The 27,998-nt window shown below is 41.5% G+C and overlaps 1 protein-coding gene and 1 long non-coding RNA gene across 2 annotated transcripts in view; one reads left to right on the top strand and one right to left on the bottom strand.

Moving 5' to 3' along the window:
• The window catches only part of LOC132539473 (uncharacterized), a 32,154-nt gene continuing 4,156 nt past the window's right edge, over window positions 1–27,998 (bottom strand). Inside the window, exon 2 of the long non-coding RNA XR_009550786.1 lies at window positions 1–701. This is a non-coding gene — a long non-coding RNA (uncharacterized LOC132539473). The remainder of the gene's footprint in view (window positions 702–27,998) is intronic.
• On the top strand, window positions 274–27,392 carry TMBIM4 (transmembrane BAX inhibitor motif containing 4). Its single transcript, XM_016185461.2, has 7 exons — window positions 274–407; window positions 12,380–12,488; window positions 15,127–15,232; window positions 17,664–17,697; window positions 20,085–20,202; window positions 24,201–24,246; window positions 25,627–27,392. Exons 1-7 carry the CDS (start codon window positions 311–313, stop codon window positions 25,831–25,833), a joined length of 717 nt encoding a protein of 238 aa, XP_016040947.2. The 5' UTR covers window positions 274–310; the 3' UTR covers window positions 25,834–27,392.

Below are 27,998 nucleotides of genomic sequence, written 5' to 3' on the forward strand. Positions count from 1 at the left end.
TTGTTGAAGAAAACCCGAGGGAATTTATTTAATTATTTAATTAATTGATTTCAGATAAACTGGAGCGCGTGGATCTCCCGCTCTATAACGTGAAGCACTTGGCTCACTCTCCTGCTCTATAACCCGAAGCACTTTTCTGCAGACCGCCTCAACTCCGAGAAGTGCGCCATCGATGAGCTCGGGCTTCGCTAGGCGGGGCAGAGCGGCTAGTTGGGTCTGGACGGCCTCACCCGGATGTGGGCTGAACGGCCGTTTGGAGGCAGAGTTCTCGCCCTCGGTCCGCGAGCAGGCTGTGAGTTTTGTAGCCGGCATGGCCGATCCTGCCTCCCGTTACCCTTGCTCCTCCATCGAGGACGACTTCAACTATGGCAGCAACGTGGCGTCTGCCAGCGTGCACATCCGAATGGGTACGTCGCCCCCTGCCTTTGCTCTCGGCCAGCCCGCCCCTCCTGGTTTTTCCTGCGGAGCCGGCGGCCCTGGGGGAGGATTTCCGGCCGCCGAGGGAGAGCGTCTTCTCGAGCCGCGCCCGGGCCGCCCGGGCGGGGAGCCACAGCGCCCTCTCCCGGGGGTGCGCGGAAGTGCGGCTCAGAGGGCGGCGCCGAGGTTCCTTCCCGGTGCACTGGGCTGTCCCAGCTGAGCCCGTCCTGCCTGAACCTCGGTCTTGCTGCGTGTAGAAGGCACAGAGGGAAACCTCAGCTGCCCTAGAGAGGCGTCATTAAAATTTTTTTTATTAATGACTTAATATTGATTTACAGAATTACAGGATAACAGGGTCTGAATCCACCACCGCATTTCTGAATCCCCATTCTCTTCATTGTAAGCTACAGAAGTTCTCTAACGTTGCAGATATGGGTTAACTATTTTTTTTTTAGGGGGGTATTAATGGTTTACAGTCGACAGTAAAATACAGCAGTTTGTACATGTGCCACATTTCTGTTTTCCACACAACTCATCCCCCACTAGGTCCTCTGCCATCATGGTCCAGGACCTGACCCCCCCAAACCCCCACTTTGGTGCAGTACGCCAACCAACACCAGTCCAAGTTCTGCTTAGTGTTTTCTCCTTCTCTTGTTTTTCCACGTCTGCCTATGAGTGAGATCATCCCGTATTCATCCTTTTGTTTTTGAGTTATTTCATTTAACATGACTCCTTGGAAGGTGACTTCACCATTTTTAATACTCCATTTACTCAGCCACTCATCTGTTGTTGGACACCTGGGTTGTTTCCAGGTTTTGGCTATTACAAATTGTGCTGCCAAGAACATATGTGTACACAGATCTTTTTGGATGGCTGTGTTGGGTTCCTTAGGCTATATCCCCAGGAGGAGAATTGCAGGGTCATAGGGTAGGTCCATTTCTAGCCTTCCGAGAGTTCTCCAGACTGTTCTCCACAGAGGTTGCACCAATTGACATTCCCACCAGCAGTGCAGGAGGGTTCCTTTGACCCCACAACCTCTCCAAATTACTTTATAAAACGGTCATATTTCAGGAGTATTTTCATACCCACACTGGTGCATGTAAGTCACCACACCTCCCACCAAAGTTCTGTAGGTGTACACACACACACACACACACACACACACACACACACACACACACCTGGTTATACCCCTCCCCCCCCCAGTTCTTGTGTTTTAGTCACCTATAATCCACACAAAAAGAAACACAGGGATACTTTTTCAGTGAAATTAAGTTTATTCTCTGATCACTGTGACACCCCCCACACACACACTATTTTATTCAGATGTCTTTGCTTTTATTTATTTTATTTTATTTTTAAAAAATTTTTATTTAAGAAAAGATTAGTGAACAAAAACATAAGGTAGGAGGGGTACAACTCCACACAATTCCCACCACCCAATCCCCATAACCCACCCCCTCCCATGATAGCTTTCCCATTCTCTATCCCTCTGGGAGCATGGACCCAGGGTCGTTGAGGATTGCAGAAGGTAGAAGGTCTGGCTTCTGTAATTGCTTCCCCGCTGAACATGGGCGTTGACTGGTGGATCCATACTCCCAGTCTGCCTCTCTCTTTCCCTAGTAGGGTGTGTCTCTGGGGAAGCTGAGCTCTAGGACACATTGGTGGGCTCTTCAATCCAGGGAAGCCTAGCCAGCATCCTGGTGGCATCTGGAACCTGGTGATTGAAAAGAGAGTTAACATATGAAGCCAAACAATTTGTTGAGCAATCATGGATCCCAAGCTTGGAATAGTGGAGAGGAAGTGTTAGGGAGGTACTCACTGCAAACTCTAGTGTACTTCTGCTTTCAGGTATATATTTTGCAGTAGTTTATGGATACGTGTGCATGTCTTTGCTTTTAGAGGGCATGAATTAGTTTTACATATTCTACCCACTGTCTTTCTTTGTTGGACTGGAAGTTCAGCCAGGGAAGGGGCTTCATCTGTCTCATTATTTTATTCTGCAGGTAGTTATTTTAGTCTTACTGAGGTAGTTTTGGATATGTGGCCAAGTTAATGAAATATATTAGCTTTAGGTTACTGCGCAGTATCTGCTGGGCAGAAATTATTCTGAATATAGACTGCTCTGCTTAGTGTTGGTGGAATTCATTGTCAGCTCTGCTTCAACAATCTGATTACAGAAATTGCTCCAGACTTTGATCCTATCCCAGCAGCTTGGACTTGTTCTAGAAGAAGAATTATGAAGAGCTGACACACTAGAAATCTTGACTCCTAGCACCTATGTTTCTGGAGTTAAATTTTGGAGTTCTCTAGGCAAGTTAACCTTTATTGATGAAAAACAAAATTCATGGAAGCTACTTTAAGTATTTTTTTAATTTTTATTAATGACAGATGGAGAGACATTGAGAAGGTAGAGGGAGCTAGAAAGGGAGACAGAAAGACATCTGTAGCACTGCTTCACCACCTGTGAAGCTTCCTCCCTGCAGGTGGGGACTAACTAATGTATGCTCCTCCTTGTGCACCACCACCTGCCCCAGAACCTATGACATTTGGGGAGCCTGTGTTTTTATTTTTTCATGAAGGGGTGAGACAGGACATATGTTATAGCAAAGCACTGTTCCTCTTCCCATGGGTTTTTGTCTTTGCTGCACTAATGTAGTGTCAGGGACCTAACCCTGGGCCTCAAGCATTCAAAAGACCTGCTTATTAAACTCTGGCCCCAATGAAAAAAGTTTAATTCTGGTAAAATCCATGTATCATTGTATTTGTGGGGCTAAGAGAACATCAACAGGACTTTTCTATCTCTGGCTGATGTTTTCAGGTAGAGAGAAACCAAGGAAGAGAGATGAGAAAAGAAACCACAGCACCTGAAGGTTCCTTCAGTGTAGTGGGGCTTGGTTCAAACCTAGGCTGGCAAAAAATGGCAAAGCATTACACTATCCAAATGAGTTATATTTTAGATCTCCGTCCTACCCCTTATGTAAAGTGTGTAGTTTAGTAGTTTTCAAGTATATTCAGACTGTTGTGCAGCCAGTCTCCAGAATTTTTCATCTTGCAAAAAACTAAAACAGTATGCCCGTCAAACCTTTTGCCATTTCTCCCTACCTCTGGCCCCAGGCAATTGTTAGTATACTTCGTGTTTTTTTTTTTTTAATTTGGAAAGGATAGACTAAAGAATTGGATATGTTGCCTGACAGTAAGTGAAAACTACTGCACTGCTGATGGACTGGAAAAATCAGAAATGACTCCTAAGATTTCTGGTCTGGAGGATTTTAATGCAAAAGTCTATCCTTTGGTACTTTTTATATCACTTATCCATGATGTTGGTTCTCAGATGCTTTTTGCTAGGATTTAAGTCTCTGTCGCCCACCCCTCCACTCCTGTGGTTGTAGCACTGGTACCTCAGTGCTCCATGCCAATTTTTTCAGAGAGAAGGAGAAAGACACTCTAGTCTTATAATCTTGTAAACTGCTACTTAAATCACTAATAAGAAATATGAAATTAAAAAAATATATGAAATTTAAATGAAACTCCCAGTGCAAAAAAAATACATTACAATTTGGAGAATTATGTTTCAAGATTTATTTTATGTATTCCATATGAGAGAGAAAAAGTTTCACATAACACAAAGAGATTGACAAGCCAGAACACCACTTGGCACACATGGCACTGGGGACAAAACAAGGAACTTCAGGTATTTGAGTCAGTGTTCTACCAGTTGAGCTATTTCCCCAGCCTGGGGAAAATGTTTCCTATAGCTGTGTGTGTTGTTACCTTTTTTGTTTTGGTGTTTTTGTTTTTGTTTTTCTTTTTTCTTTTTCACCAGATCACTGCTCAACTCTGGTTTATGGTCGTGCTAATGATTGTACCTGGGACCTTCGGTGCCTCAGGAATGCTAAATCATCTTTTTTTTTTTTTTTAATGTTTATTTCTTTTTTGTTGCCCTCGTTTTTATTGTTGTAGTTATTATTGTTGTTGTTATTGATGTTATTCTTGGATAGGACAGAGAGAAATGGAGAGAGGAAGGGAAGACAGGGGAGAGAAAGATAGAAACCTGCAGACCTGCTTCACCACCTGTGAAGAGATTCCCCTGCAGGTGGGGAGCAGGGGGTTCGAACCGGGATCCTTATGGCGGTCCTTGCACTTTGCGCCTTGTGGGCTTAACCCACTGGGCAGTATGCGCTACCTCCTGACTCCCTAAATCATCTTGTAAATACTTGTACCTAATCATATGCTTTCCAGTTTCAAGATATGGTTTGTTGTTGTGGCGGTCTGGTGTCGGGCTGCACCGTGGAGAAGAGAGTGGACGTCCAGAGCAGGGGTACACAAATCTTTATTATAGGATGGGGGGGGTTTGGTTCAGACCACGTGGGGCCAGCCAGCAATGGCCGTCCCCACTACATGACCACGGGGGGAGAGCAGGGGGCGAGATCTCAGAGAGGGAGAGCTGAGAGCCCAGAGAGGGAGGGGGGGGTGAGGGGGCTTTTTATTGGGCGACAACCAGGGGTGACGTGTGGGGCCAGGATTGGTTGAAGGGGGCACTGCTAGGATTTCGTGTGGCGTAGTAAAACCTGGGGGCGGAGACTGCATCAGAATAACTCCTCAGCAACATCTCCTCCTATCCCTTTATATCTAAATGGACACAGTAAAGAAAAATGGAATGGAACAGGCTTAAATGTTTTAGAGGAATGCCGTGCTCAGGTGGGAAGATGTAGGACTTTCTGTGGAGGAGGGAAGGCTTAAATGGCTGCGAACCTTGTGAGATTTATGCGTCCTCCTGTGCTCAACCCCTCTTTAGAGAGAGAGACTTAACCTGGAGAGACTCATCTCATAGGTTTAAGCGCACCCTGCTCAACCATCTCTTCACAATATCTCTACATCTTTTCTATCTTTCTATCTAGTAATTGCATAAGATGTACAAAGTCTGTAAAAGACTATCATGGAGCAGAAACCTTTTGGGCATAAGCCTAAATGATATAACAAAATAGGAAGGGACAAGTAGGGGAGTAGTAAAAGCCAGTGTGGTGTGAAGGGAAGGATTGGTGTGTAAAGGAACATTCCCTGCTTGCGGTTGGGGAATGGCAAGGGTACATAAAGAGGGGGATACGGGAGGGCATGACCCACCAAACAGAGGGGCTATTTGGCATTGTATAGTCCTCTAGGCAACAGTCTGTAAAGTCTATGAATTACTCAGGATCAGTCTATGAAAAACCAGCAGCGTGAAGGGAAATAAGCTGCTTCAAAATTGTGTAAAATGTATATAGGGTATGTCAGAAAGTCCGATACAAGTCTCAGTCCGAAGTAGATGGCTAGGGGAAGAATTGGCAGGGGATGCGACGCTGCATGAGGGAGGTCAGCCACTGGAATGTTGCTTTTCTGTAGATAGCCAGCTGGAACCGCCAATACGTGACAGGCAGGTCACAAGCAGGAACGGGAACCAGGCATGAAGAAAGTTCTGTCCTTGGAGTCTGTGTATCAGGTTCTTCAGATCGCGTTGAGTGACATCTAGGGTTTCGGGGGTGTGCCACGGTAGTCGTGCCATCTAGTGGGTGACGTCAGGGTGTACAGGGGTTCAGATGGTTTTTCCGGGATTCCTGTGAAAGAAACACAAACAATCTGCTTCTCGTGGTTAATTTGAACTTGTAACAAGTTATAGGTTTGTTATAGTTGATACCTCGATGATTATAATTGGTTTAAAATCTCTTTATGATTTTATTTAAAGGTCATCTAATGTGACCTCCTGTAGCAGCCTCTACCGCAGGATCTTGAGACCAATTTTAGCTAAAATATGTATTTTAAACAGACTCAAATTGCTTAGAGAGTTAACGCATATTCGTGACAATGATTTTAACATTTACAGAGCCAGATTGATGCCAGATCTGTTGTGGATTAATTTCCACAAGATAGTTTACAGGGCACCTTTGGGGGCCCTTCAAAGGTGTCCTGTATATAAAATTTATATAGTTTAGTTTGGGGAATGAATAGTCACGTTAAACATTTAGACTTTTACCTAAATAGTAAGTTACCTTAACAAATTAATTTTTACCTTGTCTGGTAAAAGTGTAGCTGTAGGGTTACACTTTTGACCGTTAAGTTAGTGTTACCAAACTTGAGACATACCCATAAACATTTAGTTATAACAAACTGGAGGAAAAAGAACTTTTGTTATAAAAACACATTATTTAAAAACAAATTTATATCTGTCATTAGTCACACAGTTTAAGACTAAACACTTACATATATACCAAAACTATATATAAAAATCAAAAGAGGGAGAAAGGAAAAAATTTTTGGAATGTTTCTGGACATCTCCTGAAACTTTGGCTGCGTCCAGCATTTTTATATAAAGCCAGTTACCTTTTAGAGTACTCCGAGCAGATGGGTCATGCAAAAAAAAATTTTTTTTTTTTTCATTCAACACACTCACTCACAAAAACAACTGGCCAGTTATAACATAAGACATACAGGGAAAGGGTAGGAGAGTGGTCTCTGTGAGCCAGATTTTGTAGGTTCTGCCATGTCGTATTACGGGTCCTGGGATGTATCCTGCATCTGGTCCTCTTGTAGTATTTCTTGTTCTTCAGGAATAACAGCGCCATCCTGCGGGTATTGTCGGATATGGCGGGCAGGAACCCAGACAGGTTTAGAGAAATTTTGAGGGAAAATGCATGCGAAACCCCTTCCCATGGTCAATAATGGGTCAGGCCCTTCCCAAATTTTATCGAGTGGGTCTCTCTATTTGACCTTAATAGATGGGTAGATGGTGTTTGCCAGTGAAGAATAATAGGGGGGTAAGGCCGAGTTATTGTAAATATTAAAGAGATTTAATGTAGTTAAGGCTTTTGCTAGCTGGATATTGGGGGGATATGTTCCTCCTTTATCTTTATTTAGTTGAGCCTTCAGAGTTTGATGGGCCCTCTCGACAATGCCTTGTCCCTGTGGATTGTAGGGAATGCCTGTGGTATGAGTAATATTCCAGAGGGAACAAAAATCTTTAAATTGTTTGCTTGTAAACATAGCTGCATTGTCTGTTTTAAAAAATAATGGGACCCCCATAACGGCAAAACAAGAGAGCATATGGCTTAAAAGCTTTTTAGCACTTTCTCCTGTCTGAGCTGTAGCCCACATAAATTTAGAAAAGGTATCAATTGAGACAAACACATATTTTTGTTTGCCAAAGTTTGGTATGTGGGTGACATCAATTTGCCAAATAGCATTAGCTTTTAAACCTCGGGGGGTAACCCCAAGGGTCTGGATAGCAGGTGTCTTTATGAGACTTGCACAAGAAGAGCATGTAGCGAGGATATGTTTTAACTGTGGTACAGGAACATCAGGGAATCGAGCTCGAAGGCCTTTAAGATTAACATGGGTTAGAGAATGAAAATTAGCAGGATCAGAGACAGAGACTGGGAAAGTTCCTGTGGAGGCAAGGCAGTCAACTGCGGCATTCCCTTCGGACAGGGAACCAGGAAGAGGGCTGTGGGAACGAAGGTGTTGAATATACAGTGGCTGGGTTCGAGAACAGAGCATAGAGACGATTTGAATCAAGAGAGGGGAAAGTGGGTTGTCATCAATTTTCACATAAGAACGAGCAAGCCATGGAAGTAAGTTAACAGTATACACACTGTCAGAAAAAAGGTTGAAGGATTCTGGTACAGCTTTTAGTGCAAGGAAAACAGCATAAAGTTCTTTGTACTGAGGGGAATTCTCAGGAAGCTCAGTAAAGAGAGGTTTAGGAGATTGTTTGTCTGGGTAATATATAAGGGCAGCAGCTCCCCTTTTTCCGCCATCAGTAAAGATTGTAGGAGCAGAGGGAATGGGATCCCGAGAGAAAAGTTTAGGTGCTAGTAGAGGCAGAAGAGGTAAAGAAGCTATCAATTTATTAGAAGGAAAATGGTTATCTATTTGTCCTGGAAACCCCACGAAGCTTATGGCAAAGTGGGAATGATGGCGTATAAGCCACTCTGTATCTGTGAGAGAAAAGGGCAGAATGATTAAATCCGGTTCTTTCCCTAAGACCTGCACAGACCTATTTCTCCCTTGGCGAACCATGAATGCTAACGCGTCTATCTCAGTGAGGAGTCTTGGAGCTCCTCCTACTGGCGTGTGAAGCCACTCAAGAACCCCATGGTCTTGCCACAGTGCCCCTACTACTGTGGGGGTGGAGTTGAAGATTAGAAGGTTTACCGGAGAGGAGGGGGAGAATCGAACAAGGTGCATGTCCTAGAGGGCCTGGTTAACCCTTTCCAGTGCCAAGGAGGCCTCAGGAGTTAGAAGAGGGCTGTTTGTTTCCTTTCAACAGGTCAAACAGTGGTTGGAGGCAGCTTGTGGGCAGATAGAGATACTGCCTAAGCCAATTTAAATTTCCTAGAAAACTTTGTAAAGAAGCAAGAGTAAGGTTAGAAGGAAAGGTAACATTAGGTTTTAAGGGACGAATTTGCGTTAGAGAAATCTCTGAACCTAGGAAAGATATTGGAGGGATTAGCTGTATCTTCTCAGGGGCTACATTAAGTCCACTTTTCTTTAATGCAGGAATGAGAAAATCACGTAAGGCATAGAGATCTGTATCTGATTTTTCCCACATTAAAATATCATCTGTATAATGAAAAATATTAAGGCCCTTATGAATATATGGGACAAGGGCAGATTTAACAGCCTCCTGACAAATAGTAGGACTATTGGACATACCCTGGGGCAGCACCACCCATTCAAATCTGTCAGCAGGGCTGGCGTTATTAATAGATGGAACAGAGAAGGCAAAACGTTTACAATCTTGCGGATGCAAGGGGATAGAGAAAAAACTATCTTGTATATTAATAGCTATGATTGGAATTCCCATGGGAATTGCAGAAGCAAAAGGCAAACCCCTTTGGGGGGAGCCCCAGACCTGCATGGTTTTATTTACTGCACGGAGATCTTGAAGTAGGCGCCATTTTCCCGAGCGCTTTTTAATCACAAAGACAGGAGTATTCCATGGGCTTCGAGAATGATGAATGTGTCCCAAGGACAACTGCTCTCGGACGAGCTCTTTTAAAATTTTTAGCTTATCCCTAGGTAAAGGCCACTGTTCCACCCAGACAGGCTCATTAGAAAGCCAGCTTAAGCGGGGTGTTTGGCTACGAACAGTGGCATTTAGTATTGGGGGTGCTGAATAGACCTGGTATCGCGGGAATGAGTTTTACGCTCTGCAGAGGTGTCTGTGGATATCCTAACATCAAGACATTCCAGAAGATCCCTGCCCGGTAAGTTGGTGCTAATATTAGCTACCAAAGGGCGGAAGTGTCCGGTAGAACCTTCTGGGTCTTCCCACATGAGCGAGTCTCGTGTGCAAAATGCTCTGGTCATCCCTCCTATTCCATGTATACTGGGTCCAGGGATAAGTTCCCAATCTTGGGGAACCTCTTCTTGCCTTAAAATCGTCTTTTCTGCCCCCGGGTCAATCAAAAATTTAAAAGGAATATTGCCAATCTTTACTGTCATAGAAGGGTGGCCCTGTTCTAAAACAGGAGTGGTCCACAAAATCTCAGGCCCCGAATTTCTACCATTCAGGGGCAAACCATCTTTATGAAATTGGGACCAACAATCTCTCTTCCAATGAAACCCCTTACGACATTTTGAACAAACAGTACGTGGTCTCTGGCTCCCTGACTGAAAGTGGGGTTGCTCTGGCTGGAGGCATGGTTTCCCTGACTGGAGGCGTGGTCGCAACTTATCAGGACATTGGTTATGCCAATGTCCTTGGTGACCACACTGAAAGCAGGCCCCGTTTTGCTTATGTGGGGCAACTGCATAGACCTGTGTCGTAGCGGGTGCCCCATAATTGCCTGATGTAAGTTCCTGTGTCGCTAGAATCCAATTATCTGGGTGTAGGTGTTTAAGATTAAGGCATACCTGACGGAATTGTGGTGTCATGCCTTCCTAGACAATAGAGCACAGGAGTAGTGCACGGACGTCAGGATTATAAACCTTTCTCTCTAAGCTTCTCTTCACCCTTGAGATGAAGCTCGCCAATGATTCATCAGAGCCTTGGTGAAAAGAGTTAATGGGAGCTGACGAATCTACATCAGGTGGGGTCACCCTTTCCCATGCTTGTGTTGCACAGATGCGTACCTGTTCAAAATAACCTGTTGGAAACCTGGCTTCTGCCTGCTGAGGTCCAGATTCATAAGCTCCTGCTCCAAAAAAAGCATCAGAATTCCATTCTACCTGTTTGTTACTATTTTCCTGCGATTGTCTAGAGCACTCATCGTGGAAGCATGCCTGCCACTGAAGATAGAGTGGGTCTGGGAGTGCAGCATGAGCCAGGTCTTTCCAGTCTTGTGGTGTATTGAGATGCTGGTAAAAGCTCCTTAAGACGGACTTGGTCCATGGAGAACGCATACCGTTCTCCCTGACCGCTTTTCTGAGTGTTCCATTATCTTTAGAGGAATATGGCTGCCACGGCTGAGGGTTTTGTTTAGAAGGGGCCAAGTTTACTGGGAACGTGTGGATTTGGTCTGATGGCGTGAGAGAGGGAGCTACAGAAGTGGAAAGTGCCGTAGAAACTGCTGTAGTGGCCTCAGGGGAGACTAAACGCATATCTACGGGGATGGAGCTCCCGGGGTGGACTGCACATGGTTTAAAGTCCTTAAATGCTGAGAAAATATCCTTTAGCTCTCGTATCTCAGCCTCTAGGTCCCTTAATGATGACGTATCAGCAGGGGGCGGGGTCGGGGACGAGGAAGCCTCAGGCAGAGCTGAAACCACAGCGGCAGGGGCCGGGGGCGGGGTCAGGAACGCAGAAGCTGCAGGCGGAGCTGAAACTGGGGCGGCAGGGCCAGGGGGGGTTCAGGGACGCAGAAACCTCAGGCGGAGCTGAAACCGGCGGCAGGGGGTGGGGTCAGAGGAGGAGCGTCCGAACACGTGTGCGTGTCTGTGGGAACGGAATTCTTGGGTTTAGCCGCTGATCGCTTAGGACGTCTAAGTCTTAAGCACATGTGATTTAACTCTCGTACCTCAGCCTCAAGGTCACTTATCCTTATGGCATACCACGTTTTACATATCTTGAAAGTGGCGACCACAGTTAAAAAAATCCAAGGGGTAGCGAAAATTAAACCGTTTATGACAGCGCGAATCTGTCCCAGGTCAAGAGATAATGACTGGGACACCTCCTCATAAAACAAAAAATTTCCCATGGTGGAGGGAAACGCGGGGCCACAGAAGTGGGCGGATGCCACTTACCTGTGTCTGGGTGGTTTTGGGGACCTCAGGCCGGGCCACCCAGCAGTTGTGGGCACGGAACACGATGGGCGCCAGATGTTGTTGTGGCGGTCTGGTGTCGGGCTGCACCTTGGAGAAGAGAGTGGACGTCCAGAGCAGGGGTACACAAATCTTTATTATAGGATGGGGGGGTTTGGTTCAGACCACGTGGGGCCAGCCAGCAATGGCCGTCCCCACTACCTGACCACGGGGGGAGAGCAGGGGGTGAGATCTCAGAGAGGGAGAGCTGAGAGCCCAGGGGGGGGGGTGAGGGGGCTTTTTATTGGGCGACAACCAGGGGTGACGTGTGGGGCCAGGATTGGTTGAAGGGGGCACTGCTAGGATTTCGTGTGGCGTAGTAAAACCTGGGGGCGGAGACTGCATCAGAATAACTCCTCAGCAACAATGGTTGTTCTTTCAAAAGACTTTTAATTCATTTGCTTTGTTGTGTGCTGCTGTATGTAGATACTTTGTATTTCTTGTCGTTTTCATGAGAATGTTTAGATTCTGTCCCATTAACTTAAGCTCATGCTTCTCAGAGGATTAGTTATCGCATATACATATATATATTTAATTTCCTTGGAAGAGTTCTTAGGTTTGGTTATTGATGACATTATTTGCACAGTGACTTAAGAAAAAATGAATATTTAATGTTTCTAAGAAATTTGTTCTTGCTTGTCTATGATAAATGTCTGATAGTCATGTGTTATTTTTCTCCTTTCAGCCTTTCTCAGAAAAGTCTACAGCATCCTTTCTCTTCAAGTTCTCTTAACTACAATGACATCTACACTTTGTTTATACTTTGAGTCTATACGGACATTTGTACATGAAAGGTAAGTTAGCCACATGAATCCAAATCATTTTCATCATTGCATATGCTTAAAAGGACATGATATAAGCAAAGGTCTTTTAATTTTGATGTTCGAGTATTTAAAAAGTTTAATTATCAATTCACAAGATTATTTTTGTTTTGATAAGAAATATATTCTCCCCACCTATAGTGGGTTCGCTTCATGAGCGGTTAAGCAGGTCTGTAGGTGTCTATATAAAAAGTTTTTTTAAAAAAAATGAAAAAAAATGGCCACCAGGAGCAGTGGATTCGTAGTGCTGGCACAGAGCCCCAGCAATAACCCTGGGGGCAATAAATTACAAAAATGAAATACAAAGATCAAAAGAACTGTATATGACTCATCATTTGCCTAAGATCTAAGCACCAGAATAATGATTTTCCTGACTAGAACTAGTATAAAAGACTCTTTATATTAAAGGAAAGAAAAAGAGCCAGTGAGATAGCTCACTTAATGTGTGCCTGCTTTGCCATACACAGGATTCAGGTTTAAAAAGTGATACCACTCTGCACCCCAGAAAGAATTTTGGTCCATACTCTCAGACGGAGAAATGTTAGGAGAAGGTTACCAGAGGGCTCTGAACTCCAATTCCATCAGGACCCAGAGAGAAATGAGGAAAAAAGGAAGGACATTCAGAAGTAGTGATAGGTGTAGCTGTGACTTAAAGGAAAAAAAGACATGACAATAGGAAAAGTGGGCAAAAATATAGATAGATAGATAGATAGATAGATAGATAGATAGATAGATAATAGGAAAAGTGGGCAAAAATATAGATAGACAGACAGACAGAATGAACAGAATGATAGTTACAGAAATAATAGTTAACCCACACCTGTGACCTTGGGAGAACCACTACAGTTTCCAATGGAGCAAATGAGGACACAGAACTTTGATGGTGTGAATAGTGTGGCATTGTAACTCTGTTATTTTGTAAATCATTAAAAAAAGAAGAATGAAAGAAAAATGCAAAACAAAACAAAAATCTTAAGAGTAAGCTAGAGCTTAAGCAGTAAAAAATGAACAGAAAAGAAATGTGATGACACAACCGAGGAAGCCTTGGTGCTGTGGTATTTCTCCTTCTCTCTCACTGTCTATATTTATTTTAAAAAGTTGATCTACAAGTGCAGGTGGTGCAAAGCGCAAGGGCCAATGCAAGGATCCTGGTTTGAGCCCCGGGCTCCCACCTGCAGGGAAATGACTTTACAAGCAGTGAAGCAGGTCTGCAGGTGTCTTTCTCTCCCCCTCTGTCTTCTCCTCCTCTCTCCATTTCTCTCTGTCCTATCCAACAACGATAATAACTACAACAATAAAAAACAAGGGAAAAAAGGGAATAAGTAAATATTAAAAAAAAAAAAAAAGTTGGGGGTTGGGCAGTAGCACAGCGCAGCGGGTTAAGCGCACTAGGTGCAAAGCGCAAGGACTGGCGGAAGGATCCCAGTTGGAGCCCCAGCTCCCCACCTGCGGGGGGGTGGGGGTGGGGGTGGGGGTGGAGGGTGGTGGTGTCCTTTCACAAGTAGTGAAGCAGGTCTGCAGGTGTCTTTCTCTCCCTCTCCTCTCTCCATTTCTCTCTGTCCTATCCAACAATGACATCAACAACAACAAATATAATAACTACAACAATAAAACAAGGACAACAAAAGGAAAAATTAATTAATTAATTAATTTAATTTTTTAAAAAGTTGACCTACATTGGTGAAGTCCCAGTGATGACAAAAAAAAATAATAATAATATTGATGTTTCCTTAGAAGTAGAGAGTTTTCTCTTCTCCTACAAAAGGAATTTTAAACTGTTAGCTTGCTACTTTTTGTGAAGTTCTTTAAATTATGGTAATACAGTAAATATCCCACAATTGTAATTAGGTATAAAATTTATTATTTAAATTATAAGAGAGAGAGAGATGGCAGTATCTAGGATGAAATCAGGCAGTCAAGTCTGATCTTTTACCAGCTGAGCTATTTCTCTGGCTGTTTTAACAACTTTTGCCTATCATGTACTAGTTATAATAGTAAAATGCCAATTGTAAACATTATTCAAATATGATAGAAGTTCATTAAGTGAAATTAAAAGTCTTTTCCATTTACCATGGACTCCCAATTCTTGTCCTAGAACCCCTCACACTTTTATCCAATTTCCTAAAAGGGAAAAGATGTTGACCAGAACTAGTTGGTAAGGTTCAAGATATGTATTTTTTTAAGATAAGTATATATTTTTTAACTTATAAAAAGGAAACATTGACAAAATCATAGGACAAGAAGGGTACAACTCCACACAATTCCCACCATCAGAACTCTGTATCCCATCCCCTTCCCTCCCCTGATAGCTTCCCTATTCTTTATCCCTCTGGGAGTATGGGCTTCTGCAGCCCGAGAAGTGGCCCAGTAGATAAGGTATTGGACTCTGAAGTATTATGTCCTGAGTTCATTGCAGAGTAATGCTTTTGCTCACTCTCCTTTCCTTTCTCATCAATTTTTTTTTTAAGAAAAATACATATTTTTTATTGTTTGATGTAAGTCCTTCAGGTTCTTTTCCCTATAATTTCATAAACACATAGGCAATACTGAATTAAGTAATACCAAATGCTATTTTAAAACCTGAAAATGCTTTTAATGTTCTGTCTTTCAGTCCTGCCTTAATTCTGGTGTTTGCCCTTGGATCCCTGGGCTTTATTTTCGCATTGACTTTAAACAGACATAAGCATCCTCTTAACCTGTACCTGCTTTTTGGATTTGTGAGTACTTTGACAGTTTCTGTTCCTTCAATATTCTTGAGTATAAGAATTATTTTTTTACTGAATATATAACAATAGCAGAGCAATACTGTTTTTTTAAATTGGACTGTTTTAGGAAATTGCTTATCATTTCCTAGTCTTTTGGAGTTATTAACCTTTTGTTTAATCTCAGCAGTGTTTTTGTCATTATTTTAAGAGTGGAAAAAGTAATGAACTGGAATCTCATGCCCTGACTTTGCCACAGTCTGATTATGTGAAATGCATTTAGCCTGTCTGTACCAGTTTTCTCATATGTAAAATGAAAATATTACAATAGGGTATTCTGTTGATACTTTCTACCCCAGTAGTCTGTGATTTTTCCTTGGGGAAAAAACTTTTTATTCTTTATGACTAAATACTTGTTTTATCAATATGATCTTTTAAAATGTGATATTTCTGTAGTGATATGCTTTGCTAACCTTCAAAATCACAATTGGGAAAACTCAACTTTTAATATTCATTTGTGAAAATCAGCACTTAAGTCACTAAAAACACCTCAATCCAAGATGCTGAGCAAAACTAGTTGGTAAGGTTCAAGATATGTATTTTTTTAAGATAAGGTTTTTGTTTTTTTATTTATAAAAAGGAAACATTGGCAAAACCATAGGACAAGAGGGATACAACTCCACACAATTCCCACCATCAGAACTCCTTATTCCCTCCCTTCCCCTCCCCTGATAGCTTCCCTATTCTTTCTCCTTCTGGGAGTATGGACCCAGGGTCATTGTGGGGTACAGAAGCTGGAAGGTCTAGCTTCTGTAATTTATTCCTCGCTGACCTTGGGTGTTGGCAGGTCTATCCATACTCTGGGACACATTGGTGGGGTTGTCTGTCCAGGGAAATCTATGCTCCAAAGTACTACCTAAATGTATTATGTCTTATGTTTGTGTGAGATACTGAGGTTTTGTTTTTGTTGTTTGTTTTTTATCTACATGTGTGCACACAATTTGTAATTTCATTTTTATCTTTTGTTGTTGCTGGGACTTCACTGCTCCAAGCTGACTTTTTCAGATAGATAGATATGCTACAGCCATGAAACTTCCTCTAGTGGTGGGGATTAGGCTAGAACCTGGGCCATTGTGCACGGCAAAGCAGGTGCACTATCAGGAGAGTTATTTTGTCTGTCTTGTAATTTCTCATTTATTTACATTAGAATGTGAGAAAATAGGAATTACTATACTAACTTCTTTTTCTTTTTAAATATAGTTATTGATTTTAGATAGTGACAGAGAAATCAAGATGAAAGGGGGAAGGGAGAAGGAAAGAGAGACACCTACAACAGTACTTCACTGCTCCTGAAGCTTTCCCCCTGCAGGTAGGGAACAAGGTCTTGAACCTGGGTCCTTCCACACTATACTGTATGTACTCAACCAAGTGTGCTGTGACCTGGCCCCTACTTCACTATTTCTTTTTCCTTTCTTTTTTCTGAGGCTCGGTACCTGTGCTACAAATACACTGCTTCTGGTGGCCATTTTTTCCACTTTTTAAAAAATATATATTTATTTATTTTCCTTTTTGTTGCCCTTGTAATTTTTTTTTGTTGGTGTAGTTATTGTTGTTGTTATTGATGTCGTTGTTGGATAGGACAGAGAGAAATGGAGAGAGGAGGGGAAGACAGAGAGGGGGAGAGAAAGACAGACACCTGCAGACCTGCTTCACTGCCTGTGAAGCAACTCCCCTGCAGGTGGGGAGCCGGGGGCTCCAACTGGGATCTTTCCGCAGGTCCTTGTGCTTCATGCCACGTGCTGCGCTTAACCCGCTGCGCTACCGTCCAACTCCCATTTTTTCCACTTTTTTAAAAAAATTTTTATTGGATAGGACAGGGAGAAATTGAGAGAGGAGGAGGAGGAGTGAGAAAGGTGAGAAAGAGAGAAAGGGAGAGAGAGACACCTGCAGACCTGCTCTCTGCTTGTGAAGTGACCTCCCTGCAGATGGAGAGTGGGGGCTCAAACCAGAATCCTTGTGCGGGTCCTTGTGCACATAGGTCCTTGTCCTATGTGCGCTGAACCCAGTGTGCGTCACTTCCTCACTATTTCTATATTCCTGTTACAAATAATGAAAAATAGGGGGCTGGGCGGTGGCATACAGGTTGAATGCATACAGTATATAAGGATGTAGGCTCAAGGCCCCAGTGCTCACCCACAGGAGGAAAGCTTCAGAGTGGTAAAGCAGGGCTGCGTGTGTGTCTCTGTCTCTCCCTCTGTACCAAATCTCAGTGTCATTCTCATTCAGTACATTGAGGTCTCATTTTGTTATGATGGGCTTGATTACAATTCACAAAACTGAAGATAAAACAATTTCGTATATAGGGACTCACTTTGAACTAGAAATTAGTGTCAGTGTGAATTTTCTGTGCCTCTATATATCAATGATTTCTCTTTCTCTTTCTTAGACACTCATGGAAGCTCTGACTGTGGCTTTTGTTGGTAAACTTTAATTGTATTTCTCTATGTTTTAGTAATTTTTAAAATGTGGATACATACATCTTTTGAAGTAAAAAGGTTTTAGAGAAGAAAGTTTATCATGGAATGTTATATCTTTTAAAATATGGCATAGATGTAGAATTTATGTGTAAGTAAAAAGTAAATGTTTATACTTTCATAGTTCAGCTAAGCTTGGAAGAAGTGGAAAGCATAGGAAAACAATAGGAATAGAGAAGCTTTATTCATTTGCATTTATCCATTTATGAAAGCATGATAAACATAGCTAATCTTTCTCATATATAAAGGGCTCTTAGAGGAACTGGTGTTTTGAACCATTTCCTTTTTTTTTTTTTTTTTCCCAAAGCACCAATCAGCTCTGGTTTATGTTGTGGTACAGGGGATTGAACCTGGGGCTTTAGAGCCTCAAGCTTGACAGTCTGTTTGCATAACCAAACCATTATGCTGTCTACCTCTGCCCACCATTTCCTTTCATTACATGAAATCAGCCTCTGAAATTACTTGTAATGATTGTGGTTTGTTATTCTATTTTTAAAAAATATTTCCCTTTTATTGTCCTTGTTTTATTGTTGTAGTAATTATTGATGCTGTTGTTGTTGGATAGGACAGAGAGAAATGGAGAGAGGAGGGGAAGACAGAGAGGGGGAGAGAAAGACACTTGCAGACCTGCTTCACCCCTTGTGAAGCGACCCCCCTGCAGGTGGGGTGGTGGGGACTCGAACCGGGATCCTTCTGCCGGTCCTTGCACTTCGCGCCACATGCTCTTAGCCCTCTGTGCTACCGCCCGACCCCCTGTTTTTCTATTTTAATACAACAGTCTATTACTCTCAAAATAGAAGTAATCATTACATGAAGTTATTAAACTTCATGGTTAATATATTTGTCTTTCTTTTGTCATTATTGTTTGGAAATTTCTATACTAGTTTTATTAGATCTGTATATATTCAGTAATCCACCTCTTCCTTTTGCAAAAGAGTAAGAATATAAGTAGCTGCTAAAATAAATAGGGTCGCAGTATCTCAACATATGAAGGAAATGTTATTTACACATCATTAGTATTATCTCTTTTTTTAATATTTATTTTATTTATTTATTCCCTTTTGTTGCCCTTGCTGTTTTTTTTATTGTTGTAGTTATTATTGTTGTTGTCGTTGTTGGATAAGACAGAGAGAAATGGAGAGAGGAGGGGAAAACAGAGAGGAGGAGAGTAAGATAGACACCTGCAGATCTGCTTCACCGGTGGCCTGTGAAGCGACTCCCCTGCAGGTGGGGAGCCGGGGTTTGAACCGGGATCCTTATGCCGGTCCTTGTGCTTTGCGCCACCTGCCCTTAACCCGCTGCACTACAGCCCGACTCCCTAGTATCTCTTAATTATCTCTTAATGTTACTGACTACTAATCCTGACTTAATCCTTCTCCACTCTCCTTAGTTTCATCATTTGTACAGGATGTAGGAGAGTAGTCTATTTCAAAGTTATCCTGATTGGATATAGGAATATATAGCTGAGATAATCAGAGTGCCATTTTTCTCATTGATCACAGTGTTTTCCTACCTGATTTTATACTTAAAATACTGATAAGTAAAATTGATTTTATGTTTTGCCTTTTCTGCATTTATGTTCATAATTCTGTAATGGCAAAAAATAAATTCCAATAATGTTTATGCATAATAGAAAGTTGTTAAACCCCGGAAAATTAAAAAACTATGTAACTTGATTTGATTTCAAAGCACTTTATTCCTTTAAAGAGGTTTTAATATAGCATCCTGTTAAAATATTAAGCAGTTGTTTACAATAGCTGTACTCAATCCAGGTGATTGGTTTAAAATCACAGGACATTTTATGCATATTCAGTAAACCCTATAATAGTGTACTTCCTTACTCCAAGATAATGTAGATTTATTTAAGTATAAGATTGTTTGGTTTCTATTTTCTGTAGGATTGGTGAATGGCAGATAGCCTCAGGCACTCCGTGTGTCTGTGTGTGTGTGTGTGTGTGTGTTTTGCCTAATTTCCTTAATTCTGGTTGATTAACTGGATATAATCAGGTGTTTGCTAACATTGCTGTAGTCCAGCACTTCCCAGGCAGCCACAAGACCCACAAGCATCTCTGTTGATACTTAACCCCCAGAAAGTCAAGAAAATGTAGCTAAGACAGGAAGTACAGTATCTCTCTAGTCATTGCTTTGACTTCATAATAATATTACTTCCTGCTTTTGTATGAACCAATTTTTAAGAGTTTATTTACTGCATTCTTTCCATAGTTGTTTTTATTGACAAGTAATAAGGAGAAAAGAAAGCATTTATGTTAAATGCCAGTAAAAACTGTTTTATATTGAGTAGGTTTATATGTATTTTTGTCTTTTTTTTTCAGTGACCTTATATGATGTATATATTATTCTGCAAGCTTTTATATTGACTACAGCAGTATTTCTTGGTTTGACTGTATATACTCTGCAATCTAAGAGAGACTTCAGCAAATTTGGAGCAGGGTAAGTTATGTATACATGTCTAAGATGAAGTTTTTTAATTATTACTTTGAGAAAAGTGCTGATACCTTTGGATATAGCCTTTTAAAATGAAAGGTAATGAGAGGTCATCTCTTTTTAATACTAGGACCATACTATTCTCCTAGAACATAGGAGAGGGAAAGTGATAGCTAATTGTTTGCTTCTCTTCTGTATTGAAAGGGAAATTAAACCCCCCCCCCCACACACACACATCTGTTTAGACAGTCTAGGCTTGCATGCTTCATGAACAGTGTGTAGTATACATAAATTATTTAGGTCTTTGTCTTTACATAAATATTAACAGGGTCATCCTCATCTCTGCTGAAAGCAGAGGTAATTGAACCAGGTAATTGAACCAGGAGCTAGGAATGCCTACATGAACTTTTTTCTTTAATACTTATTTTACTTTAATGTGAGAGAGAGAGAGAGGAGGGGGAATGAGAGCACTGCTTACTTAGCTCTGGTTTTTGGTGGTGCTGGGAATTAAAACTGGACCTCAGAGCTTCAGGCTCGAAAGTCTTTTGCATAACCATTATGCTGTCTCTTCAGTCCTATTTGAACTTCAAAAATCATTTTGATCTATGTAATTTAACTTGTATCCTTCGAACTCATCCTTTTTATATTGGAACTTTGTTGCTTCACCTGGTTAAGGAAAAAAAAATGCCTTTCTAAAGAATTTATTTATTTATTAATGAGAAAGATAGGAGAGAGGGAGAGAGAGAGAGAAAGAGAGAACCAGACATCACTCTGGTTCATGTGCTGCCAGGGATTGAACTCAGAACCTCATGCTTGAGAGTCCTGTGCTTTATCTGATATGCCGTCTCCTGGACCACACCCTTTCTAAACACACAAATGGTCCCCTGTTGGCATATAGTCACCCAACCACTGTTTTCTTTCCTGTTGCAACACTGTTGTAAAACCTTTTTCCTCCTGTTTTTCCTGCCAATCCTGTTTACCAGAAATAATGTACTGGGATAAAACTATGGTTCATCAGCCAGCACTGACAATTGTACAAAATACTTTTTTGTATTCAAGTGAAATTGCAAATTTAGGATGATGGAACATGTTTTCAGTTTGTTTCCTGTGTGTGTGTGTATACATTTTTGTATGGCCTATATTAGTAAAGATTTAACCTTTCTCATCCCAATACCAGCAGTTCCCTGCATTCCGATCCATTCTAGGGACTCTTCAGAAGGCACACAATCTCCTATATTTCAGCTTCTTAATATATTTTCATCCTTATATCAGGTTAAACTTGATTGCTCCCAGAGGACACTATTCTCTAGCCGCTCATTCTTCCACTTCCTTTGTAGCTTTGAGGTTAGTATTGAGAACTGTTTCAACCCTCTAGTGCCTCATTTCATTATTCTTCCAGTGTGTGGTGGGAATTCATTGCTTTGAAGTCTGTGAATTCTGATTGTACACTTCCAGCTCTTATTACTGTCACTAGTTCCATTTTAGTGAGGCCTCCCTTCTAAATATCTTATAGAGATATTCATTCATTTATTTATCTGTTTTACCAGAGCACTGTTCAGCTCTGGCTTATAGTAGTGTGGGGGACTGAAGCTAGAACCTCAGAGGTTCAGGCATGAGGCTTTTGCATAACCATTATGCTATGTACATCACCTCCTTTAAAGATTTCAACATCACATTATGAGATCCATCATCTCAGCTTTTCAATTATTTTGGACCTTTGATTACTTAGCAGCTTACATCTTTCTTTTTTGTGGCCCTTGCCATCATTACATGTTCCATTACTGTTTTTTGTTTGTTTTTTTGTTTTTTACCAGAACACCATTCGGCTCTGGCTTTTGGTGGTACCTGGGAATTCTTTTTTTTTTTTTTTTTTTTTTTGCCTCCGGGATTATCGCTGAGCTTGGTGTCTGCACTACCAATCCACTACTCCTGGAGGTCATTTTTTCCCATTTTTGTTGCCCTTGTTGTTGTTGTTATTATTGGATAAGACAGAGAGAAATCTAGAGAGGAGGGAAGACAGAGATGGGGAAAGATAGATACCTGCAGACCTGCTTCACCACTTGTGAAGCAACCCCCCTGCAGGTGCGGAGCCAGGGGCTCTAACCGGGATCCTTGCACTGGTCTTTGTGCTTTGCGCCATTTGCACTTAACCCCCTGTGCTACAGTCCAGCCCCGGTACCAGGGAACTCTCGCATGCAAGTTTTGTGCCTGTCATCACTGTATCTCCTCAGCACCTACTGCTGAAATCTTAGGTGCCAACGTCCCATTTCCTTTCTTCAGTCTCCTTTTCTAGTAGCTTGTTCATTGATATTTACTTCCTTGAAACCTATCTATTCTGCATGTTCTTAAGCTAGTTTCTTGCTGTAGTAAACTGTCCTTTCTTTTTTTTTCTTAACTGTCCTTTATCTTAAGAGGCTTTTGTCTTCTACTAGGATCCCATCCCAAGCTTATTATTTCCTTGTAGGTAGGGTAAAATCTATGATAACTTTATTATTATTATTATTATTTTTTACCAAAGCACTGCTCAGCTCTGACTTATGGTGCAGGGAATTGAACCTGGGACTTGAGAGCCTCAGGCATGAGAGTCTGTTTGCATAACCATTATGCTATCTACCCCCCACCCTTCCCCACCCCTCTGTATTTCGAGAAATTCTCTGACTTTTCCAGTGAGGAACTGGGGGCTTTAATCTCATCTTATTGATTCACCAAATTAAATTATAATGCTATATGTATTTTAGTTGTTATTGCATAGCATATTTTATATGACTTGATTCTTTTGCATTTATTGAGATTTGTTTTAAGATAGCCTGGTAAATATCCTTTGTGCACCAGAAAAAAAAATGTCTATTTTGCTGCTTTTGGATGGAGGATAAATCTGACACCTATACTTTCTTTTTTTTTATTTTTTTAATTTTTTTTTATATTTATTTTATTTATTTATTCCCTTTTGTTGCCCTTGTTTTATTGTTGTAGTTATTATTGTTGTTGTCATTGTTGGATAGGACAGAGAGAAATGGAGAGAGGAAGGGAAGACAGAGAGGAGAGAAAGATAGACACCTGCAAACCTGCTTCACCGCCTGTGAAGCGACTCCCCTGCAGGTGGGGAGCCAGGGTTCGAACCGGGATCCTTATGCCGGTCCTTGTGCTTTGCGCCACCTGCGCTTAACCCGCTGCGCTACAGCCCGACTCCCAACACCTATACTTTCTTGGGGCCTAAAGCAGCAGATGTGTATTCAGGCTCTCAATTTTCATATTTGATTTTTTGGGTATTATCTTTATTTATTAGATAGATACAGCCAGAAATTGAGAGGAAAGGGGGTGATAGAGAGAGACAGAGAAACATCTGCAACACTGCTTCACCACTCATGAAGCTTTCCCCCTGCAGGTGGAGGTCAGGGGTTTGATCCTAGGTCCTTGCACATTGTAACATGTGCAGTCAACCAGGTGTGCCACCACCTGCCCCTACCAATTCTCATATTTGATATGAGAGGGCTAAATTCTTAGATGCCTATCTATCTACTATATATACATACTACATTATATATAGGTATGAATGGTAACTCAGAATTACTGTCGTGTCAAGTTTGTACATATTAAAGTTCTGTAGTACGTTGGACTGTGATAAATAGGACTGTTCTAGTGTTACTTGAATTCTAATGTAATTATGTTTCATTTGTTCACTTACATAATTTTTCAGAATAGATGTTTGAATTAAAACACTTGTAGTGATGTTTCCATTTATATCAGTATTCTCTTTGTGTCCCATTTGAAAATGATGCTCAAAAAAAAAAAAAGAAATTGATGCTCAACTACTTTTGTATACAATAAATGTTAATTCTTTGAACATCTGGATATTGTACTATATTTGTCTTATGATTATCAATGCATTTATTTCAGTTATTTGGCAAGTGGTAAGATGAATTTATTTCTTAGGAAAATGCTCAGTGTGCTTACAAAATGGTCAATAAGAAAGACAATTCTAAAGTACTAATTTATTTCTATAGACTATTTGCTGCTTTGTGGATTTTGTGCCTGTCAGGAATCTTGAGGGTAAGTTGATTTAGAATGGTAGCTTCAACTATAATTCTGGCCCTTAGAAGATAAACAATTTCAAAAAGTTGCAATATGAACTATTTTTTCCTTTTTATCTTTACATTTTTATATCTATACATATATTTTTTGGTAATTTCTTTATTGGGGGATTAATGTTTTACATTTGACAGTAAATTCAATAGTTTATACATGCAAACATTTCTTAGTTTTCCACATAACAATACAACCCCCACTAGGTCCTCTGTCATACTTTTTGGACCTGTACTCTCCCCGCCCCACCCCAGAGTCTAGATGGCAGTACACCATATATCTATATATCTTTATACCCCATATATATGAACTCTTGTAACTCAATAGTTGTATTGAATTATGTATTTGTGGGCTGGCAAGATATTGTATTTGGGTAGTATTCTTGTTTTACCATGAGCATGACCCTGGTTCAAGCCTGGCCCCTACTGCGCTGACCAAAACTTCTGTACTGTGGTGTCTTTTTCTACTGTTTTACCTGAAAAAGTCACCCTAAAGCTGTGAAGCCCCAAAACAATAAAAAAACAACCCACATATGCTTCTATATAGGATGATTATAAAGTTATCTTTTAAAAGATCAGAGTCAGGCCAGCAAAATAGCTCATAGGGATCATGCACTTGCTCTGTCTCATGTGTGACTCAGGTTCAAGCCTGGCCCCCACCACACTGGAGGAAATTTTAGTGCTCATTTCTTTGTCTCTATCTGAAAAAGATGGCGTTGAGTAAAGTCCAAGCAGCAGCAACAACAAATAAAAGTCTGTTTTAATTTTACTTTTTGTAAATATTTTATTTTAATAAAAACACTGCTTAGCTCTGGCTTATAGTGGTATTATGAATTGAACCTGAGAATTTGGGTGTCTCCAGCAGGAAAGTTCTTTTTCTTTTTTTTTCAACCAGAGCACTGATCAGCTCTGGTTTATGGTGGTGTGGGTGCAGGAAGACCTGCTTCACTGCTTGTGAAGCAACCCCCCTGCAGGTGGGGAGCCAGAGGCTCTAACTGGGACCCTTGCACCAGTCCTTGTGCTTCGCCCCATGTGTGCTTAACCTGCTGCACTACCGCCCGGCCCCCTCTAATTCTGTTTCTATCAGCAAAAAAGAAAATAAATAAATAGCTGCCAGGAGCAATGGAGTCATCTTGCAGCACCAAGCTCCAGTGATATCACACACACACACACACACACACACACACACACACACACACACGGTGGACCTGTCTTGCCTTTGTCTGCATTTAATAGTTGTATACAGCCATCTGCATTACCAATTATGTATATAGTATTACTGAAGAGTAATTGTATTTTTAATACCAATATCACATGTTAATGTGCTACTTTGATCTCTTGTCTATAGTTATTTTTTTATAGTGAGACAATGGAATTGGTCATGGCTGCTGGTGGAGCCCTTCTTTTCTGCGGATTCATCATCTATGACACACACTCACTGATGCATAGACTGTCACCTGAAGAGTATGTCTTAGCTGCCATCAACCTCTACTTGGATATCATCAATCTATTCCTGCACCTGTTGCGCTTTTTGGAGGCAGTTAATAAAAAGTGATGGAAAGGAGCATATTGACTCATTAAATAATAAAGTTGAGATATAATTAATAAATGCTTATATGACCTTACTTGTATGCTCTGTACTTCTGAGATACTACTTTGGCATAATACAATAGTAATATATTTATATGTTTGCACTTGTCAGAAAAGTAGATCTAGTAAAATAAAAATAGTTCTTATTCTAGCATTTGCCCTTCTTCCGTAGCCAGTCAACAGCGTCAGGTTGAGCCTGATGTAAAGTTTCGAGACCTCCTTCGAATCTGGAGAGGTGGCAGTCGTTGACTATGTGGGTCATAGTCTGTCTGTAGCTGCAGGGGCAGTTTGGGTCGTCTCTGGCTCCCCAGCGATGGAACATAGCAGCGCACCGGCCATGGCCTGTTCGATAGCGATGGAGGAGGGCCCAATCATAACGTGCTAGGTCAAAGCCGGGTTGACGCTTGCAGGGGTCTGTGATGAGGTGTATGTTCTTTACCTCAGCTGACTGCCAACTCTGTTTCCAAGAGTCTGGAACAGAGAAGTTCAGTGTAGGCGTAGGGGACCAGATTGGGTGATGAGACGTCAAGCGTTGGACAGGGTGGGCGAAGATCTTCGCGTATATTGGCAGGTCCGGTCGAGCGTAGACGTGGGAAATGAACTCAGATGATGCCGCATCCCGATGAATATCTGGCGGGGCGATGTTGCTAAGAACTGGCAGCCATGGAACCGGGGTGGAACGGATGGTTCCAGAAATTATCCTCATGGAGGAATATAATTTGGAATCGACCAAGTGGACATGGGGGCCACGGAACCATACTGGGGCACAGTATTCTGCAGTGGAATAGCATAATGCCAGAGATGATGATCGTAGTGTGGAAGCGCTCGCGCCCCATGAGGAGCTGGCCAGTCTTGCAATGATGTTATTCCTCGCGCCCACCTTTGCTGCAGTTTCCATGAGATGTTCATGAAATGACAGGGTGCGATCGAGAGTAACGCCAAGATAGACTGGCTGGGCTTCATGCCGGATTCTCGTATCGCCAAGTTGCATATTAAGCTCACGCGAGGCCGAGGCATGGTGTAGATGGAAAACAGATGATACCGTTTTTGCAGTGCTAGGGATTAGTCGCCATTTTTTACAGTAATCAGATATCAGAGACATGTCTTTCGTGAGTGTTTCCTCGAGGATGTCGAACTTGGATGCCTGAGTTGCACAGCAGATGTCATCGGCGTAGATGAACTTCCTTGAAGAAGTTTCTGGGAGGTCATTGATGTAAATATTAAATAGCGTAGGAGCCAGAACAGAGCCCTGGGGGAGGCCACTTGAGACAGGTCTCCCTCTGCTAGACTTGTCACCCAGATACACCCGGAATCTTCTGTTTTGTTTTCTTTGTATTTTTACTCACATAATAGTAATTGTGTGTAGTATTATACACTTCCATGTAACACAATGTAATGAGGGTATCAAATGTATGAATAGTCTATACTACATGTATAGAATAGTCCTTACTAATTTTTATGATGTCTAATTTCTGTGCCCTTATTTTAAAATCTCAGAAGTCATAAAACTTTCTAAATGCTAAATTGGTCATACATTGGTTCATTTCATTTGCAGCTCAATAGTAATGTCATGACATTAGAATCAAGTCACCTTTGTCTCCTAATTGTATCTAAATTTCCCTTTAAGTAATACTCGATTTTTTTATTTTAAAGTTAAGTATATATGTCTCCTAGCACCTTAGCCTCAGTGCCACCTCCTAGGCTGCAAAAGCATCTTCGACATTTTTTTAAAAATCTCGTAATTTTCCGTTCATTCTAATTTTGAGAAATACTGTTTTAAGATAAAAAATAATACTGGGGGCCTGGTAGTGCAGCAGGTTAAGCTCACATGGCGCAAAGCGCAAGAACCTGCACAAGAATCCTGCTTCCAGACCCAGGCTCCCCACGTGCAGGAGAGTCGCTTCACAAGCAGTGAAGCAAGTCTGCAGGTGTCTATCTTTCTCTCCCCCTCTGCCTTTCCCTCCTCCATTCTCTCTGTCCAACAATAGTGGCAACAACAATAATAATAACAATAAACAAGGGCAACAAAAGGAAAAAAAAAAGTCTCCAGGAGCAGTGAATTCATGGTGCAGGCACCAAGCCCCAGCAACAACCCTGGAGGAAAATAATAATAATAAATATAAATAATAG

This window comes from Erinaceus europaeus, chromosome 7 (assembly GCF_950295315.1).
Source record: "Erinaceus europaeus chromosome 7, mEriEur2.1, whole genome shotgun sequence".
NCBI lineage: Eukaryota > Metazoa > Chordata > Mammalia > Eulipotyphla > Erinaceidae > Erinaceus > Erinaceus europaeus.

What these genes read in the sequence shown, in the direction of transcription:
- TMBIM4 (XM_016185461.2), top strand. Translation starts at nt 311, where the DNA reads ATGGCCGATCCTGCCTCCCGTTACCCTTGCTCCTCCATCGAGGACGAC. An exon ending in TGTACCTGCTTTTTGGATTT is followed by an intron (nt 15,233 to 17,663) that starts GTGAGTACTTTG and finishes TCTCTTTCTTAG; the next exon opens with ACACTCATGGAAGCTCTGAC. An exon ending in TTCAGCAAATTTGGAGCAGG is followed by an intron (nt 20,203 to 24,200) that starts GTAAGTTATGTA and finishes TTATTTCTATAG; the next exon opens with ACTATTTGCTGCTTTGTGGA.